Source organism: Fukomys damarensis, unplaced genomic scaffold (genome assembly GCF_012274545.1).
Source record: "Fukomys damarensis isolate Sample0158 unplaced genomic scaffold, DMR_v1.0_HiC HiC_scaffold_38, whole genome shotgun sequence".
Taxonomy (NCBI): Eukaryota; Metazoa; Chordata; class Mammalia; order Rodentia; family Bathyergidae; genus Fukomys; species Fukomys damarensis.
The window spans coordinates 69,210,147-69,231,337 of NW_022900950.1; the positions used below are offsets into that span (position 1 = coordinate 69,210,147).

Sequence of the window (21,191 nt, forward strand, 5' to 3'; positions counted from 1 at the left end):
GGCTTATGAATATTTTTCTTATATATATGTGTGTGTGTGTGTATATATATATATATATATATATATATATTCATTTTTACTGGAATGTACCAACAATGTAGTATTCAGCAATTTACCTGACAATTCTAAGTTTAATTTTTTCCTCTATAAAATGGGGATGGTAATATTACCTGTCTTATACGATAGTTTGCAGCTTACATGAAGCAATCTGTGCAAACATGCAGTAAATTGCTTTTTGTTTTGTTTCGGTTTTTTGTCAGGACTGTTGATGGAAGCAGCAGAAGAAAGGATACAAAAAGGATCCTTGGTTTCATCTACGGCCTCTCTGAGTAAATTTTCTGCAGTGCCATATTTCCATGACTTACATATCAGTCCCATGTTCTTATCTTTATTACATGCTCTCCTCCATCCTGTCATTGCTTAATAAATGGATATGTGACAGGATAATGCTGACAGCGCCGAACAGATACTTTCTAAAACAGTCTTTCATCAATGAATTTTAAAACATTAGTGATAATTTTCTCCTTTTGCTCACTGAAAAACATAGGCTCTTCCTGAATACAGCTTCCATTGCTTCATTATTCTCTTCGTTATCTGGTTCTTACAAACTTAACTCCTCTGAGCCTGCAAATGTTCAGAAGTGAACCCCCATTCTTTGTTCAAGTCAGCTACACTGCAGCCTCCCCTACCTAGCAGCGCCTCTCTTCTTCTCAAAATCAAGACCGAGATCTTTGGACCCATTTTTCTTCCTTCTGTTTCTCACATTTCCTATCTGTGCATTATCAGATCTTGTTCATTCTTTTTTGCAAAATGAACCCAGAATGTGACCATGTCTCACCACCTCTAAAGTACCTCCCTTGCTCAGGCCATGGACACCCCTCACCTGCATTTAGATTCAGGCTACCTGTTTGGTCCCCTTGCCCTCCTGTAGTCTGACTATTACCAACAGGAGTCAGACTGTATCACTGGTTCACTTAAAATCTGACTGTGGCTCTTGGCTTTACTTAAGAGTGAAGGGTGCCACAGATAAAACAGTTTTCATCCCTTTACTGACTGAATTTGGCCACCTCCCTGGCCTCATTCGTTTAACACTCTTTATTCTGCTCATTCAACTCTTGCCTCCTAGAACCCTAAAGCTCCTCTAGTACATCGTGCAAATTCTTTATTTACTGCTTCTGCATTAGCTATTGTTTTGCTTGAAATACCAGCCCCACCACCATCACTGCCACCACTCTAAACTGAAATTCACTTAGTCATTTTCTCCTTCGAGGATTTATTCAAAAGTCACCTTTCTGCTGAGCCTCGCACTGACCACTCACTGGTCCAGGCTGACCGTGGGTAGGTGAGGAAGGGGGTGATTAAAGACAAGTATAACAGCCTGGAGTGGCTGGACATTCATTTTCAAAGTGAGATAAAGCCCTTCGGAGATCACTGCAATCATGCTGATGATGGTAGCAGTGACTAAGGCTCCCAGAGATCTGTATGCCAGGAACTGTACCAACTGCATTGTACATGCACTTATTTAGAGAAAACCTTATGAGTTTTATGCTACTTTTATTCCCAATTATAGATGATGATTGTGAGCTGTCCCGAGAACATCACTGAGCATCCCTGTTTCTAAAGATTTATTATTTATTTTCCTCATTGAGTTTATCGGTACATTTTAGGTACACAGTACAGCTACGTTCATCATTGGGATCTTGTACCTTTACCTGACAGGTCTTGGTTCTCATTTTTCCCCTTACGCCTGCCCTCTCTTCATCCCCTCCTCCCTTTCCTAAAGATTTCTTTAACTCTAATCCCTCAAAGAACACAGAGGTTTTCTAATCAGGATTGAAAACTTGTCCTGGTGAAGGTCCTCATGGGTTTCTCAAATATTTCTCATATTTCACCCCATCCCCGACAGAGACGGAGACAATTCTCAGGCAACCAGCACTAGGGAGGTGGAGATCTAGTCTGAATCCCTCACTTTAGAGATGAGATAACCAGAGCACAAACGTGCTGTATGGGCTGAAGTCGTGTCTGGTAAGTGGCAGAAAGCAGACGACAGTCCTCAGGAATGGAGTGGCTTGGTGTGTCTCACAGCTGACATCATGGGGAATCCACATATCTACAAGGCAGTGCTGTGGTCAGCCCTGGAACCTCACGAGTCAGCTTTATGAGGCTGATTATGGATATGCATGATTCAAAAATAAAATGGGAACCTTTTCCCGGAATGAGCACCCGTGTGCTATTATAAATGTTGTTTGTTCTCTACTCATAACCTCTCTGCCACCTCTTAAAATTAATTCCAGAAGGAAACCTTCCTTACCACGTAGAAACTCATTAGCTTTCCTTTATTCCATCTCTCCATAGAGAAGGAATAGAGGAAAGTTTGCAAAGCCCTTTTCGAAAATGGCCCTGTAAGCTGTGAATAAGAGGGACATTCTCTCCAAAAACATATATTCCTATCTTTTATTTACCTTAGCATTCAGTCTCAAATTTCTGCCTCATCATCAGAAGTGCCATGACCAGCAGTTCTGGAGTCAAATAATTTACAGACATCACAAAGGCAATTTTGGAGAAAATAATACAATTTCATAACAAATATTATAAAACAGGTTCTATGTGTTCTTTTTCAATTTTTCTGACCCTGAAGCCTTTCTGTATCTTATGTTGTCTCAGTACATTTTTCAAATGAAGCAGAGGAGAAAGATGACATCACCTCCATAGTATCTTTCCTCCAGGAAAGATGGGGTAAAGTAGAGTAAACTTTATTCTTTACGATATTAAAATACAAAGGGATGGTTTTCTTTATGTGTTGCTGCAGTTTACGCTCATCTTATTGGTATTGTCATTACTAGACAGACTGGAAATATAAACAATGTGATCACCTCCTGAGGACTGGAACTGGGCTATAACTTTCTTCTGCATTACCTACCATCTCAGCCCGATCCTTGCAGTGTGTTGAAGGCCACAGCATTGGGCGCAGAGATGTTCCATTTGTACCAGGACTACAGGCAAACTCCAGTAGCCAAGAAATTTAGTATTAGTCGGCAGTGTGCCCAACAAACAAGCAAACCAAGAAGCCTCAGAGATTAACTCTTTTGTTTGGTGTGTGAGTCCCTACAAATCTCAATTTGACTCCAGGTAAGAGAAAAATAATCCCCACTAAATGCCATTTGTATGTTTAGGATTTTAAACCTGCATTCACTGAGAAAGACTATATCAGGGAAATATTGAGAAAGATTAAAACACATAAAAATTGAAGTTATTGGCTCTGGTCTTTTGTGGTCTTTTACTGATAATATTTGATATTCAGTTCTAAAGGGATGGGTGTTTGTTTACTTCTAAATTTACACTTATCCACATTAGAAAGAAGTAGCATTTGGACAAGAAAATCATTTGACCTATGTAGCACATAGGTCAGGTCCAATTAAACCTGCATTCATCATTTTGGTTAATTTTAAATCTGCTCTGTGCAAGGTGTTGAAACTGACATAATGTAACAAGATCATCAGTGCAACACAATGCTATAAAAAGAAGCCCTAATTATCTAATGTTTTCTATCCTATTCTAATAAGCTCAAGAATATTGATCAGGGAAACTAGTGAATCACCCATCAAACAGTTGGCTGGGCCCAAAGCAACCATCTGCCTTGGTAGCACAGCACTGAGAAGAGCAATCTGCATGTATCAATCTTGACTGCATTTCAACGAAACAGGATATGTGTGTCAACTGTTTCTTCTCTCTTATTCTGCACATTTTTGTCTTTTTCTCTTGATCTCCTATGCTTTCTGAAATTCTCATTTAACATATTTTCATGTATTTTATATGATTCCTTATCTACCATAAAGACTATTATTCTTCTTTCTCTGACATAATCATTTATCTTTCCAAATGTGGTGGTACATGCCTAGAATCCCAGTATTCGGGGAAGCTGAGGAGAAGGATCCGAGTTTGAACCCAGGCTGGGTAATTTAATAACACAGTGAGACCCTGTCTCAAAGTGAAACATCAAATGTAGCTCAGGACTTAGTGAAACCTCATTGCAGACAATCTGTCATTGACACATTGTTTTCACATGAGACAGAGATGGGACGCCTTAGAACACCAGGCATCAGTGAATTCCCTTAATGAACTAAAGTAGGAACTCCTCTTCCTTGGCTAGGACACAGAGGAAATTCATTGTCAGGGGGCAGGTGACTTTCAAAATGTTCTCTGGGTAGTAGGTCCAGTGTCTCTCACATCTGCATATTAAAGAACTAACAATTTATATATGGAAAAGCAAAAGAAACAGTCATTGGAAATAGAGTCATAGTAGGTGGAGCAGAATTGAGGAGCTGTAGCTTACTTGTTCTAGTTTATACTCAAAAGTCTTATGATAAGTCATTTCATGACAGGAAATTGAGCGGCCAATGATAAGCAATGGAGAGGGATGGTGGCTAGACCTTTTCCCCAACCCATGGCAAATTAATTCTCTTGATTTCCAGTAAGAGTAAGTTGGTAGGTGGTCTTCAAGATGGATAAGACACATCCATTAAGTAAGAGATACCAAAAATGGTAAAAAAAAAAGTGGACATCAGAGAAGGGAAGAAAGAAAGCTGTACTATCTGTACACGCAAACACTACTGTGCTGTCTTGTTGCTGAAGTTGAAACTGAGCTGAAATAAAATGAATATAGAACAGGAAATTCCAGAGAAATATGAGAAACTCTGGAGTTCACACTGAAATGTGTTCAATAGCCATCAACAACTATAAGTGGAAGGAAGTAGTAGGCAGTGTCAAGGGTAAAGTGTGTGCTAAAGATGAGAGTGAAAAAGCAGACATATGCCTGGCTACAGATGGGGAACATTCTGTATGTCTGCTAAAGACTTTGTGTATGTGTATTCAGGTCTGTGTTCATTGTGGAAGAGAGGCTTCTGTAGGTGAGAGGAAGATAGCATTAAAGTTTAAAAAAGAAAAAAAAAAAGTACAACCAGATAACAATTCCAGGAAGGAAAAGCTGAAAATGATACTGAGATTTGTAGCAATCTAGTTCTTAATTTAACCAATAAAGGAAAAGTATTAAATAGAAGAGTTCTCAGGAGGGAAAGGTTCAGTGTGGAAGAGATACAATATTAAATGACTATGAAAATACATGTGTATGCATTTATCAAATCTTAAAAGAATCAGCCTACGAAGAATAAAAAAGAAATTGTGTATTTTACAGGTCTTTTTCTGTCTATACAGTTTATATAAATTTTACAAGTTGGTATCCATAAAGGTCCATGGCATGAATTCAAGTTATCACAGAGCTGTCAATAAGGTGTAAGGCAGGGAACACAGTGTGTGAGGGATTGTGTGCAGTCATGTGGGAGTGAGGGTTCGCTTGGGCACAGACCACCTGCCACCCTACAGAAGTGTGCGTTACAGGCTATGCTTGGATAAATCCATATGGATAGTACTCACCTAAATCTCTGGAAAATACTGTTATTACTGCTGTTTCAAATTAGGATTTTCTGAGCTATGTAACTGTTTATTTCAGGACATAGTGTCTAATAATCTTTTTAAAGGTGTTTTGTGAAGAAATCATCTTGAACTCAATTTAAGAAAGGCTGTAGGTGACATGTGTCCTCCAAGAGTGCCAAAGAGTCGTAAGAGATAACAGAGGCTCTGAGAAATCCAACAGAGAGAAAACAACTTTGTTTTTTTCCCAAAAATTAGACGATTTTAAAAAATAGTGGGCCACAAAAATCTTTTGTTTAAAGAACATACATTAAATACCAAGAAAATACTAGTATAACAAGAAATAAACTTTGGAAAGAGCTAATATAAATGTGTCAAGAGCATAGAAAAACTGAGATAACATTTAAAGGGTCTTTGATAGATATGGGGAAATCTAATACAAAGTTTTCAGATCAAATATAATTCCTTTCAGCTAATTATTCCTGCAAATCATCTTTAAAGCTAAATTAGCTCTCAAACTTCACAAGCAGGTAGGGCTTTGTGTACAGATATTGACTTTATATGATTTGCACCTTCAAAGAGGAAAGATTTCAGGCTTTCTATACAAATGGAGGAACTCCTCAAGTGTACTCTGTGTTGTCCCTTCAATGACTGAGGACTCTAGACCAATTTGCAATCTGACAAACCAACATCTTTTGACTAATGCAAACCAAGAAATTGCTAACTGGTTTCCATGCTCATGCCTACAGCTTCATGAAAATACATCAATGATATAAAGAAAAAATGCAAAATATATCACTGTAGAGTCTAAATTATAAATGCAAGTCTAGTCCCATGGAATGAAAGCTAATAATATTAATAATAATTTAAGTAACAAGTGTATGATGAGCACATGTTTTGCACCAGATACCATTTCAGACAGTCTGTGTACAATATATCTAACTCTCTCCTAAAAATAAGACTGAGATTAGAGACAAGTAATAAATAAAAATAATAACTATTATTTATCAAGCATTTGCTACTTGCCAAGCACACCTCTATTTCACACTAGTAACTCATGTGACCCCTATCACAAACCCTGGGAGAGGGATACCACTACCATCCCCATCTCCCAGATGACAAAACTAAGTCTCAGAGCCATCTGCCATCCTGCTAGAGTATAGAAGAGCCAGGATTTGGCGTCTCTGAATCACATATTCTTCCTATTTCTTTATTGTCTTAATCTCACTTTTGTGTGCCTTCAATTCTATGGTAAATTAGTGAAATTTTAACTGATATTACAAGAGGACTAATGTAAGAGCTTTATGAGAATGTTAAGCAATTGTGTCCATAGGGCTTTAGACATGATTACTTAAAAAAAAATCAATTTCATAACCTGATCCCCTATTTCTGTGTATTTCTCCCTTCATTCCCACAGTCTAGCCCAGAAAAATGTGACTTGAATTTGCATCTGTGGGCAGTTTTTTGGTATACTGAGTAATAAAATGCATCAATAAATTCTAAGAGCAACTGACATCCTGTGTTACATTCATGATTTTTTGGCCTGATTTCAATAGTCAAGTTTTTAGTCAAAGCAAATCTTACCCTGATTTTGTCTGTTGCCTGCTTCCACCAAAGGAACTTCTCTCTGTCTGCCACCCGCTGGGATCTGCTGCCTCATATGAGCCAAATATGATGTCAGAAAGACTAACTAGAATTTAGTTTTCAGGTAAGAATCTATTCCTTGGATAAAAGAACTGTTTTGTCTGGATCCAAAGATAAATCAACCTCTCCATCACTAGCCAAGTTTAGAGAACTGTGGCTGTCACATTCTAAGTAAGAACGAATTTTTAACACACTAAATAAGCAACGAAGCAAAAGATTAAGGGATGATTGAAGGAACTAGTCAGTTTAATGTGAGAAAAAAGAGAAACAATATTTATAGTGTTTTTTTCTCTAATGCGATGCAGTTGTTGGAACCTCATTGCATTTATTAATTGCCCAGAACCACTCCGGGGGAAAAGTCATTACTGCTTCCATTAGCAGATGTAAGAGAGAATAAACAGCACGCCTGGAGTGACACAGGTGGTGACAGAGCTAGGACCCAAGCTCAAATCTGGCACCAAAATCCTCTTTCTACTCCCTCACATTTCTTCCTCAGTAAAAAGAAGCCAGCACTTTAAGTTGGACAAAAGCAGTGTTTTTCAGTGTGTCACAGAAAAGGGGAGTTTGTGCTACGTCACTGCGTGAAGAAGCACTGGGCCCATGGCAAGGAGATGGAACTTGGGATAATATAGGCAGGAATACTTTCCTAACACTAGACCTATCTGAAGATGGGCTGAAAACCAGAGTTTGAGCTCTCTGTAAAAGATTTTAAGAAGTTGAAATGCTAGTTTCAAGATCCCTTTGTGTCTCTAGAATAATTTAATGCAAGATGCTAAAGGAAACACATAGTTTCTGAGGAATTCCTGCTATCAGCATAGCAACCTCTGTTCTCCATGCCATTCCATGGGTTTGACCTTAGGAAGTCTTCCATTTGCTAACTGGTGAAACGGAGACAATGTTACCTTCTTGTCCCCTAGAACATGGAGCTATTAGAACATTAAATAAGAATCTGAAATGTTTAATACATTATAAGTCTCAAAGAGAGAAGAGCTGCTCTGCTTGCATGGCGACAAGGTGTGAGTGAGGGTCAGACCAGCTGGCAGGCCTTGCCTGACACCTTCCCTGGACTCATGCGGGGAGCACCAGTGTAGGGAGTGCTCTGGATTCTCTGGGCTCCGAAGCCCTCTCCTAAGTAGTGCATCTAGATGACTCCTGAGCTGGCGTTTGCTATTCACACTCCAGTTTCCTGCTAGCTCACTTCCAAAGAGAAAAACGAAGCATTCCAGTGCATTGCTTTCAGGGGTTTGGATGTACATTTTTAATTTTTTATGCAAAAGCATCAATTAAGAGAGCTATTTATATGCCGTCCTCATCCTCTACCTTCCCATGGATTCAGTCAGTGAAATATAATACTACTGTTTTATAATTAATAACAAATATTCTACTCTTTCCCAAAGAGGCTGATGGCTGCAAATTAATTTTGACTGATCTTATTTAATATAGAAAATATTTTCGTCATACATTACTCTTAGTATTATCAGCAGAATTATCTGGCAAAATCCTAGTGAATGATGGCTAAAGAAAAGCTAAGTAGAAGCTAGTAAAAGAGAAGGGAGAGTAAATAAAATACACATGGCTATTAAGGTGGCTTAATAAGAATTTTTAAATCACCTCCGAAGTTCAAATAGATGCTTATAAGAGATGTCATTATAGAAACAGTTACTCTACACATACTTTAAAGAATGAATCTTATGCTTAATATAACACAAGTTATCTAATCTTTATTTCTGAGCCACAAAAGAGCAGTGAAAGAAAATTTAATTTCATTTGAAAAAAATTTCATCGTTTAAAACCCTATTGTTAACCCATGGCAAGATTTTTCTCAAGTCACTTTAGGGATCCAGACCCTTGTAGAGGATTTGAGGAACAAAATTCCTGTGATCCACTGCTCTATGGCCAATAAAACATCCCTGGCCTCCCAACCTGTGAGACACTTCTAACAGCTTCATCCTTTTCCACCCTGAAAGCTTTCATGTAGAAGCCTATAGGGCCTCTCGCTATCCCTACTTCCAGCTCTTAAATTAAGAACAAGACTGGGAGATTCTATTAAAAATCGGTGGGTTTTGTTTTGTTTATTTGCTGTTATTTTATTTCAAGAAATAACAAACTTGAGCTTGCATGTGTGTGTGTTTACAATAAAATTAAGTAGTAAAACATCAAAAATAACTTTAAAGCCTCAAAGCTTGATCTTACCTATTCTAAGCTCATGTATTTGATAACAATCAAAAATTCGTATTCATGGCTTATGAGAAAGGAAAATAATGTTAAAATAATGTCATATATAATATATACAAATATATATCCATCCACATATTCTATGACATGCATTTATGCACACATATACGCATGTACATGTCCACATACAACTGCTACATAAGATAGGGGAAATTTAAAAACATTAAAGTTTATTTTTTTTCTTTCCTAGCCTCTCCTATACATCTGTATGTTATAAAACACTATGATCCATTTAGGGTCATCAGTCTTGTTTGTTTGACAAAACCACTACTGGAGATGTGGCAGAATAAATGAAAAGATAGAGTCTCTTTGTCGTGAATAAATATTTACACAACTGAATGTTGAAAAATCTTTTATTACATCCACCCTGAAAAATTGTTACAAATATTTGCTTAATTTGGAGAGGGCAGCATAAGATGTAGAGGTCAGAAAAGAAATGATAAAGTTCTTGTTAAGATTATGCATAAGAAATCCAAGTTATAAAGAGCAAAATAAAGATAGACAATAGGATATAGCAAGATACATTTTTAGCATGTGAGAAGGGAACTACTATGGGAAATGGCAATTTTTTAAAAAGGAGAATTGTGGTATGTACATGTACCAAGTTCCTGCAAGGAACAGGATCATCACATACTACAAACATGCACAAATATATCCCAAGAGATGGGGCGGAGGAGCCAAAGGAGAGAGGAAGGAGATAAAATGGCATACCATGTGCCTTCTATACATGTACTAATTTCCCAAAATGAATGTAATCATTATGCTCTACAAACATGTACTAAGAAAAAAAATAAAAATAGATTACCTGAAAATTTCTATGACAAGGCACAGGTTCAGAATGAAGTGGCCAGTACTGAAACACACGTGAATTCTAAGTAAGGTGTTCAGCTTTTCAAGATTACAGTATCACTCACTATTGCTTTGAAAGATAATTGTCTCACATGTGCTCTACTGCTTAGCATCACATGCATCAATTTAGATGGATTCTGCCCAGAAATACATTCTTGGTACTAGATTTACATATAATATCCATACAAATATAAGGAAGTCATTATCATGAATCAAAATTCCAACAAATAAATACTGTACCTCTACTATACAACAAGCACATGAAATCGAATTTTAAGATAAAGCATTAAGAAGCTGAGGCCCCTAAACAATCTAAATAATGGAATTTAAAATGTAGAAGAGAGTGAAGATTGTATTAAATTGGAAGCTTTCCATAAGGCAGCAATATAAAAACAAAAGTTTTGAACTCAGACTTAACTGTGTTTCATTCCCACTTGTACAATCATCAACTGTAGGATCGTATACAAGTTGTTATAAAAACAGGCACGGTAAAGGTACATGGATAAACTAAGTTAATGCTTACAAAGTACCCAACAGAGTCCCTGCATGGTGGTAGATGATCCATAAATAATGAGACTATTCATGAAACATGCTATTGATAACATTAACTGAACAATATTATCTTGCTGCCATTTTTCAACTTTTCTGAAGCACCCACCAGTGTCGTTCGCTTATGAGAAATTCTTAGTATGTCTGCTGAAGGAAGGAGCACTGAATGAAACTCATCAGAGATAGGCATGCAACAAAGTCTAGACCAGGCTAAAACACTTCCAACCGTTTCACCCCTCTGAGAAGGGACAGAACTTTCACTTTTCTCTCTTTTCTGTTGTTGTCTGCCTCTGTGCTTGTTTGAATACTTTAAGAACGAAGTAATTTCCCCTGACAGCTAGTATGAATCCAGTCCCAGATCTGACCTGTTATTAAATTGTAAGATAATATTATGATGTTCCGAAGTCATGAGTGTATGGTATCCAGAGATTTAGATTAGACCGAGCCCCCAGTTGTTAGGCAGCAAACCACGCCAAGTGGAACTGCTAACCCTGATGATGGTTAAGAAACATCTAGTAGCTAAGTAAAGCACATGCTTAGGTATGTCTGGGTGGGTGTTGCAGGCACTGCCTCAGGCACTATATAGCATCCCTAGCCAGTTTCTGACACTATTCCTCTGTTCTGCTTTCCAACTGCCCTGAACTAATGGGCTTTGTTGTTCGACATCAGACACCATGATGTTTTGGCCTTGGGGCCTGTCAACTGTGTATTGAATGTCTGGAAACTGTGAACTCAATTAGACCCCCTTCCTCTGAGGTGTGGTAATGAGGCTGTGTGACTCAGTGACAAGAAAGCTGTCTAATAGACCGAGTCTCGCTAATGTCATAGTTCTAGAATGAGAACAGATTTCATAGGAGTCCCTCAATCTCTGATCTCTGTTAACCCAGAAGGCTGGCTCCCAGTTCCTGCCACTTTGTTTAACATTTCCAGTTTATCCATGGCATGTTATAACTCATTTAGTCATCACCTATATAAGACCAGGCATAGTGATGAAATCAAACAAATAGCAAATAAGTGGTCCTGTCCCCAAGTCCTTCCTTTGTTCTGTTAATTAAGTCGCTTAACACGTGACTACATAATGTGTGAAACTGACTTTCAGGTTTAGCCTCTGTTGAAGGAGACAGGAAGTGATTCCTTAATATTACAGGCACCACAGTCACAAGTTTTATACCTTCCCTTTCCTATTTATGAGTATTACAGCTTTGCTCAAATTACTTAAGTACTTTCTACATCTCAGTTTGACTTATGAAATGGAGAAAATAATAATACCATAGGTTAGTTTGACAAGGGTCAATGAGATATCTCTAATATTCTGAGGGCATAAAGCACATAACATGTTGTTCTTGTTCTTTTTCTCACTATCAGTATCATTATTATCATTACCATAAGACTGTCCAACGTCTTTCATGCCTAAAATTGTAATTCTCTATAAAAGAATTCTGCCTTATTTATAGTATAGCACAGAAATCAGGATGATAAAGCAGTGAATGAAAGAACAAAACAGAAAATATAATTGAGCTATAAAACAAGTCAAAGAAGACAGGAATTGCCAAACATAAAGTAGCAGAATAAAGTAGATATAAAATGAAGGCAGAGACATCAATACTAAAGACACCACCTCCACTTAGGAAGCCAGGGCACTCAGAAAAAAACATAGCAAACTGCATTTACATGAAGATGATTTATATGAGTAGATACCACTTCATGCATTTTAGTCATTTCCTCTAATACATGCAGAAATTTTGCTCATAATTTAAAAAATATACAATATCGTATTTCTTGAAATTCAAGTCTAAATCTAAAGTTTTGACACACATTTCCTGCCCTTTCACATTTTCTGTGAGAAGAAAAATAACTCCAGTTTAAAACACATACAACATATCCAGTAGCCACGTTAAACTTGGGTGCACTGTAAAACTACTGTAGTTGGTACCTTGAGAATGTGAGTGTGCCAGTAAGTGGCACTCAAAGGGGCAGAGAACATAGCCAAACTGTCCTATTTGGGAAAGTGAAACACAACTTTACCTTCCTAAAATACTACCTAAAACTTGGCCTTTTTTCCTGTGAATCTGTGTAATTCTATAGTATTAAAAATAATGGTTGGTGTAAAAAAGGAATAAAATACAGAAATAATCAGTACAGAGTGATATTTAAAAATAATAAAAAAAAAAGTTTCTTGCCCCTGACCCAACATGTTTTCAACTCAGTGTTTAAGATGGAAAGGAGGTAAACTGCCCCAGAAATTTTAGAAAAACTAACTAAACAAAAACAAACCACAACAAATCTCGCATCAGAAAGAAAAGGTTATAGTAAATTTATAATCTGTTGGGCCCACAAAATTGTCAAAGCACAAAAAGAGGAAAAATAAAATAGCTTAGCCATTTCAAAACTGTTTTGCTAAAATTAACATTTCTTCAGAAAACTCAATTCTTTGTTGTTGAATTTGTTTTACTTTTATACAGTGAAGGCCAAATGACTAGCAATTGAGGTATTTAGACATAAAGTGGAAACACGTCTTACTTGCATCTAAATCTGAAGTTTTTATATTCACTTTTCTTTTCAAGGATGAAAGTCTAACCTTGGCATTTCTCTCGGCATCTCTTTTCTAAAACATTGTAGGTGTTCACTGTTTTTAATTTCACTAATATGTCTGGTACCCTGATTCTTGTTTCAGACCAGTGTCACAATGGTGCGCTATCATGCCCTATGCTGCTGAGGTTAAAGACTACGAACAAGAAAAACGAATCTGATATAGAAAACATGTAGACAGTTGTTTTGAATTCAAGCTCAGGCTGGGTTCAGACTTATAATCCTCCTGCCTCAGTCTCACAGTGCTGGGATTACAGATGTGTCCTACCATGCTTGATTTTATTAAACTTTTGCTATATGCTAGGCACCAAAAAAGAAAAGATAGTTTTTTGTTGTTGTTGTTGTTTTTTAGTCAAGAAATTTGGGCACAAGGGCCAGTCCCTGCATTTGTGCTATGATATCTGGTGGGGTATCAGTTCCATTGACAGCTAGCCTTTTTAATGGATCATTTTATACTTCACATTGGACATAATAATGTAGGGAAAAATTATTGGGGAACAGATCACATAACTACAAAAAATTTTGTTTGTCTTCCCAATCAAAATGTACTACCAAGAGATGTTTAAGAGACAATCTAAAGGAATCCTTATTAGAACACACCAACACTTACATTTCTGCTTAGAGTATGACTTTTTCAATATTATACTATCAACTCAAAATAAAGAGCTATAAGGAGAAACAAAAAAGGAAAAAAAGCCAGAAAAAAGAGAAGCCAGGATTATAGGTTCCAGTATAAGCCTTAGCATCATGGATCAAATAAACTGTTGGTTGGAAATAAGTTCTTGGGGGAAGAAGGACAAAGAAACTTATCATCATCTAGTTCCTGAAAGTAGTCTTTGGGTTACACTAAAATAAAATATTCTAAATGTTTTATTATATTCTATGAAATGTTTGTAACCACCCCTACTAGGCAAACATTATAGGGTAGTATTTCCTAAATGTATAGAATTATAAAAGTTATACAGTTAGAAACAATAGACTATTATTTTAAAGTTTATTATAAATTTTAAAAGAAATATTCATTCTATTTAATATTCTTGTATTAAGATTCTCTGCAACTCCCAAAGATTGTTTTTGTCAAGTTCAATATCAAATTGCATACTTAAAATTGTGATCTACTGTTCCACTGAGTCAGATTTCATATATAAGTATTTTCTGTTTAACAGCACAGCAACAAAAAAGCTTTAGAAATCATTCTCTACTATCACAAAGCTATAATGTTGCCAATAACAAGTATATATCAAGCCTAAAACTTACTTGATTTTATGAAGAATATTTTGTAAATTTACTTAATAACATGATAATTTATATTTTCTTTCAAAGTGTTTCATTACTAGAATGACAATGTAATATCATTTTCCAATAAGACTGAATGACATTTCATAACCTGAAACATGAACTTAAATAATTGTCACTTCTAATACCGTAACTTGTTGCAGTGGATATACGGCCATTCAAGATTTGACACCCAACATCTGCAAGAACTGTGACTTAGAAATGAAGCCAGCCCTCAGCATATATCACAAGTTTCCCACTTTAGCAGTGTTCTGTGGACAAAACCCACCTCAGACTCAGGGACAACAGCTGCTCCTTGGACTTCAGCAGCTCCCCCACTTTAAAACTCGCATACCCCAAGAAGCTCTGCTGAAAATAAGAAAAAAAAATGGTTTTCATTAACTCCCAGGTTTCTTAATACTTGACCTGTCCCACCAATTACACAAAATCCATCTTCAGAAGAATAAAATATCAATTCTATTAGCCTGACAAATATTTCACTGACAGAAATACAACCATCGATAATGCATCCACCTCATGAGGTGAAGTTGAGGGGTGAAAACACATCATTGGGTTAAAGGCAAAGAAAACAATAGCCTGAAAAATGACAAGATGTAAGATACAGCAGCCAGAACTTTCCACTAACTGTGATTTTCTCCCCATAAGAACTACAGTAAAAGAAAAGATGATAAACATTCAATATTTACCAATGTCGCTGTTCTTATTAGACTTACTCAAGTCACTGACAGGAATGACTGTACTCCAGATATGAGCAAATCTGTTTCTTGGAGCTATTTTTGTGTGGGACTCTGTACAAGCTATAAATGGAAATGCTATATTTCTCCCCCATCACAGAAACATTCAAAAGCATTTGTTTCCTTTGTTATTTCTTCACTAGCATGGGGCAATTTCATTCCAATACACACACAAAAATGGAATTTTTTCAGTTACATTTTCTAACATTGCTTTTTAAACTTATCAGGCAGGGTGTTTTCTTACCTATGAGTATTTGCCTTGTACTGTGTTTGACTCTATGTGAAGAATAAAACCCTAAGTTTTGTTCTCTTTCAGAATAAAGATCTTCCATCTTTTTAATGTCTCTGGATGTTTCTGATTTAAAAGTCAAAATAGTAAGGTCTAAGTAACACGAAGAGTACTTCTCATTGTTTCGTCAGGGCAAGGAATAAGCAAGCAAACCCATGTTATCACCGGTGCTGCTTCCTAGGACTGTGTAACTCTCTACAGAAGGTCAAGGTTATCCCTTTGAGGGCATTTTCTTGTCACAGCTCTGCTGTGGGACTACAATTGAGTAAGAAGCTGGATTTAAAGGGGCTGAGGTCTACTGGATACTTTCAGAAGAAAATAGGAATTTATTCCATATATAAAAAGGAATGTGGACACTAAACCTCAGCTGAGCATGGCTATGAACAAAATCTTTAAGTCAGAACTTCTTACCTCTTTCCAAAACTTTAGAATAGCTGCTTCACAAGGTTTAAAGACAAACATTTGCAAATACAACTAAGTTCTGAAGTTGAGGATGTCTAGCTTTAGTAAGGATAAACCCAAACAAGTGAATCGGATACATTATTAGATGGAGAAAATACTGATAAAAGTAGATTGGAACAGTGATGCAAAGAGAGAGTCAAACAGGCAGAGAGGCAAATTAAGGGGGTGAATCAACAAAATATGCAGAATTGTGCTGACTTTTTGTCAGGTAGCCGAATTCCTCGTAGAGAAGCCACTAACATATGCACTTATGTTACCACATTAAAGACACCTGCCAGAATATACTATCCAAAGGGGCACCCTTCTCTCACACCCACACTCTGCTGGTCTCTTCTTTCTATACTGGTGTATGGTTCTCTATTGGCAATGTTGTGTATTTAATGATTATTTTACTCCCCTCAAGTAACTGAGATAAGAAGCTCCAGAGGGAGCTTTATCTATTTTTCCATAAACTCTCTCTGTGAGGCACACAGTAGGCACATGAAAATAGTTTCAATGTTTACTGACAACGAATGAATGACACGGATACAGCTGTAAGTTAATTTGTTACACATTAGGAAAAATGCTCATTTTGCAGTTATTTATATACTACAGTAATTCACAAAACGGGAGAAAACAAAACAATTTTATAGTGTACAGGCTACATAATATTGTAGTAAATTTCATTTCATCAGTTTGTAGTTTAAATCAATGTACATCTCACTTTCTCTTGCTGATCTCAGTGTTTTTAATTCAAAAGGTCTCTTCTCTATACTGGTGTATGGTTCTCTATTGGCAATGTTGTGTATTTAATGATTATTTTACTCCCCTCAAGTAACTGAGATAAGAAGCTCCAGAGGGAGCTTTATCTATTTTTCCATAAACTCTCTCTGTGAGGCACACAGTAGGCACATGAAAATAGTTTCAATGTTTACTGACAACGAATGAATGACACGGATACAGCTGTAAGTTAATTTGTTACACATTAGGAAAAATGCTCATTTTGCAGTTATTTATATACTACAGTAATTCACAAAACGGGAGAAAACAAAACAATTTTATAGTGTACAGGCTACATAATATTGTAGTAAATTTCATTTCATCAGTTTGTAGTTTAAATCAATGTACATCTCACTTTCTCTTGCTGATCTCAGTGTTTTTAATTCAAAGCTCTGCCTTTCACATAGTTTTCAGACTGGCAAAACATCTCAACAGATCACAAATCTCACTGTGCCCCCCACCCAATTTTTAAATTCTTTCCCATTTGCCTTTGGAGATTTTGTAGGTATGGCTGACTTTAGAATTAACAAAGTAAACTGCACATGTCACGACATTATTGTGGTCTTTTCAGCAAGAAACGCAGCAAACACCCCAGAGTGGAATGCAGCAACTGGAGACAGGTGGAATGGCTATTTTTAGACATAAGCTACAGACACACCATAAGGCACAGCTGCAAGTACAATTGATGACCACAAGGCACTGAATGCTCCTCCTGCCCTCCAGACCAGGGGCTCCTGGGAGCGTGACTTATCCATCACCTAGCCAAGCCAACATCTGGAACACAGGGCCTAAGTACTGAGTCTGTGGCTTCACTCTGAGTGCCTGCAGTGTGCCAGGAACAATGACCACAAGTCAAGCTTTTCTACCACAACTGTCAGTCAAAAATGCTCGGTCTCACAGGATAGTATCATTACCTTCAGAAATAATACAATCTGTTAAAAGCAAAAGACTTTGGTAATGGAATCACAGAATTACATTATGAAAACTTTTCATGCTGGGGAAGTGTTACATATGTACAAATGTTATATTATTCCTTCTAAAAGTAATTGCACCTTGGGATTCTGTGTAGGGTTAAGGCCATTAATAAGACCCCCGAGTTTAAAGACAATATATAGTGTTTATACTCTCCAGTAGGTCTTTCTTTGTTTGCTTCATCCCAATCTAAATATAAAGCTAGGGCCCTTCTCACTTTCGATACTAAAACACAAACGGTCCATCTAGGTGAATACTCATTCGACACACTGTAAGAGAATGAATTAGAAAGAAATCAGTCTTCTTTCTGAGATCCAAATATCTACGTAGGGGAAAACAGCACATGACACTAGTGTAAAAGAATGACAATAGAAAGCTAAGCTGTCTTTGCTGTCACTGTGATTACAACCATAGAATTTAAGAGAACTTATTCAAAAGTTTTAATATTTCAAAAGTAATTCAAGGGATGATATTTTCCATATCTTTTTTGGTGACGTGGCTATCAGGGAAAAAAGACAACAACAAAGTAAGGACTTACTCAAGTTGGAACTGGAAAGTCTGAAGTGTGATTCTAAATTAGTTATTCTGTCCAAAAGTGGAAATGTGGATAATTAAATTACTGCCAAGCCTCAGGCTCATTATCCACTGATTAGCAATCATTGGACTTTGTTTCCTTGTCATTTCCTTGTGTCAGATGTACTTTCAGACCAATGACTCTACTACAAGGGCCTTAGGTTTGCCTTCAAAATTGCATAATATCTGGACCGTTCTCATAGTTACTGTTTAGAGACTTAAAGTAGGCCAGGCAAAGCACTTAGTTCACTGACAGGAAAATAGGAAGTGCACCATAAATATTATGTTGCACAGAGATTAAGATAATATGCCCAGAAATCAGATGCCTTAGAAGGATCTTTGTCTACATTAAACATTCTAGAAAAGACAGAACACTAAAAAGAACAAGAAGAAAAACAAGGGAAGGGGAAATGCTTCCAGGGCAAACATAAAATACATCTGTGAAAATGAAAATTAGATTCAGGAAAATACAAACTAAAGGAGACTCTAGGTAAAGGATGAAAAAACACAAGTTGGTAAGAACCCATACAGTTGTCATTGCTGAGGAAAATTACCTATTATTCTACATAGCTCAAATGTGTATTAAATTATGTGGAATGTTTGTTTACAGGATGTGAAAGTTCATGGCTTTATCAGTTAGTACAGAAAGGAGCAGGGGTCCATGAGAGGTAACTGGCTTACATGCCCTCACATAACTGGTTAAAATGCAGGGAGGCCGGTTAGAATCAGGGTTTCTTGCTTCTCTGTCCAGCATTCTTTTATCCCCATCATGCTGTGCCTCATTTCCAGGACAGGTGGTAGTTCCTTTCCCTCTGACTGGCCCTCTGTCTGCACAATATGTGGCTCTGACCTTTCCTGCCTACTCCTGACAATGCAACACTCGCAGTTATTACTCGGGTGCCCGGACCCCAAGGCAAACGATCATTAAAAGGCTCGATGCATGATTTCCATCTCTCACCTGCCTGGAGAGTGATATCAAAAAGGGTGAATAAGGAGGGCATCCCTGAGTGTTCTATGGGAAGCATGCAAGTAAACAGTTTACCCTGCCAGCCTCTGCAGGGACTTGAAGTAAGTTGTAGACCTCTAGACTGGTCACCAGGGCTTGACAGCTCCATGTCACAGGCCCACAATGGCTCGCAGGACACCACTAAGGAAACTGGAGGAGGTGAAGCCCCATAGAATTGCCACAACATGTCAAAAATGTCATCACCCACATTCGTTTCACAGAGTCTTTATTCACTAGATAACTTTCCTTTATAGTATAATTTGTATGGTGCCCCTCAAACTCTTGCAACTACTTTCCAATGAATAGTATTAGCCTAAATGTAAAAATTGAGATGTTATCAAAGTTTAAAACTATAACTCGATTTAGATTACTTAGCATTAAAACAAATGTGAAGCATAACATTATTTTTTGTATTGACTACATTTTGGAACAATAATATTTTGCATGCACGGGGCTAAATAAAATATATTAAAGTTAATTTAATCTCTTTCTTTTCACTTAAAAAATCTTGATTCTTCCCAGTGGTGTGCAAGGGGTAGTATACAAGGGAGATTTCCCAGAAAGTTATTGCTTTTCATAATTGAAGGAGCAGGGTGACCCTATCTGAGCTTTCTGTTCTTTATCATTCTTCTGACCAGGAATGTCATGCCTGCTGATGTAAGATCCAGATTGGAAAAACACTAAGAGAGGAGGACTAGGAAAATGCACAGCATCTGTTTGCTTGAAGTCACTTTTTGTTTGTTTGTTTGGTACTGGGGATAGAACTTGGGACCTTGCGCTTGCGAGGTAAATCCCTGGTCCTTGAAGTCATTTTTGAGCAGCTACAACTCTGTAAAATTTACCCCGAATGAGAAAGCCCAGCCCACTACTCTTAAGGAGCAATTTGTTAGTTTACCAGTTTCTCAACACCTTCCCAACTGATGAAACAGATGTGTCACAGAATGGCAACTGAGACTTTTTTGGGATTCAGGAATTATGGCTGAATCTCTGTCAAAGATGAGGACGGAACATACCAAATAGACCCCACTGGAAGTGGGAAGGGGAGGGAAGAGGAAATAAGGGAAAAGAAAAAAATACGAAAAAATGGAAGCAAAGTCTTTGTAAATAGGGAAGGGTGAAGCAGGTGAAGGGAGGGCAGGGGCATAGGGAACAAACAAGAACCAAGACATATCATGCATGTTTGCTTTAAATGTACCAGTAAACTTAATGGGGAGAAAAAATAGACCCCACTGTAAGGTCAAACAACCTTTATTGTTTGGATCCAGTAACTTTTTCCAATGCTTAAGGAGGAGCCAGTTTAGAGAAACTGGCCTAGTAGTAGCTACAAAACATCTGGTTCATATAAGGTAGGGACAGAAGAGAGGAAGTCAGTATTTTATGAAGTATAATATACAGATGAGAATAATCTCTTTATTATTTATCTTTCCAGAAGACAATTCTGTCCCCAAAGCCAAAGGTCTCATTCTTTAAAAATAAAAATCATTTCGAAAGATTGCAGGGGTCAAAATCATCTTTTCCTACTCCAAGGAGCAGAAATTGACTCTCTAGTGTCTGGTGCCATTTGGGATTAGAGCAAGAGTCAGTAGAGAGACGGCGGGGCCGAGAGGAAGCACTGGTGAGGCCGTTTGCATTTCTTCCATGTGACCCTCTTGTCAGTCACATGCACAAGGCAGAAAGTGTTTGACCTGGAGCCATGTGTTTAATCAGGGGTCCTCCACAGCAAGAGAGCACTGGGTGAGGTAGACGATGACAGAAGTTGGTCCAGAACGACGCTCCACTGCAAGAAACAGGCAGTGGGGAAAACCAC

The 21,191-nt window shown here is 37.4% G+C and overlaps 1 protein-coding gene across 4 annotated transcripts in view; it reads right to left on the reverse strand.

Annotated features, from left to right (window-relative positions):
- Positions 1-21,191, reverse strand: part of Inpp4b (inositol polyphosphate-4-phosphatase type II B) — a 943,087-nt gene that overhangs the window by 222,502 nt on the left and 699,394 nt on the right. For 2 of the 4 annotated variants that reach the window (XM_010639876.2, XM_019209903.2), the window contains exon 11: positions 14,858-14,937. In XM_010639876.2, the coding sequence (XP_010638178.1) occupies positions 14,858-14,937 (80 nt within the window). Of the gene's footprint in view, positions 1-14,857; positions 14,938-15,275; positions 15,337-21,191 lie in introns of those variants that run through there. The other 2 variants (XM_010639877.2, XM_019209904.2) reach the window with 2 other exon arrangements.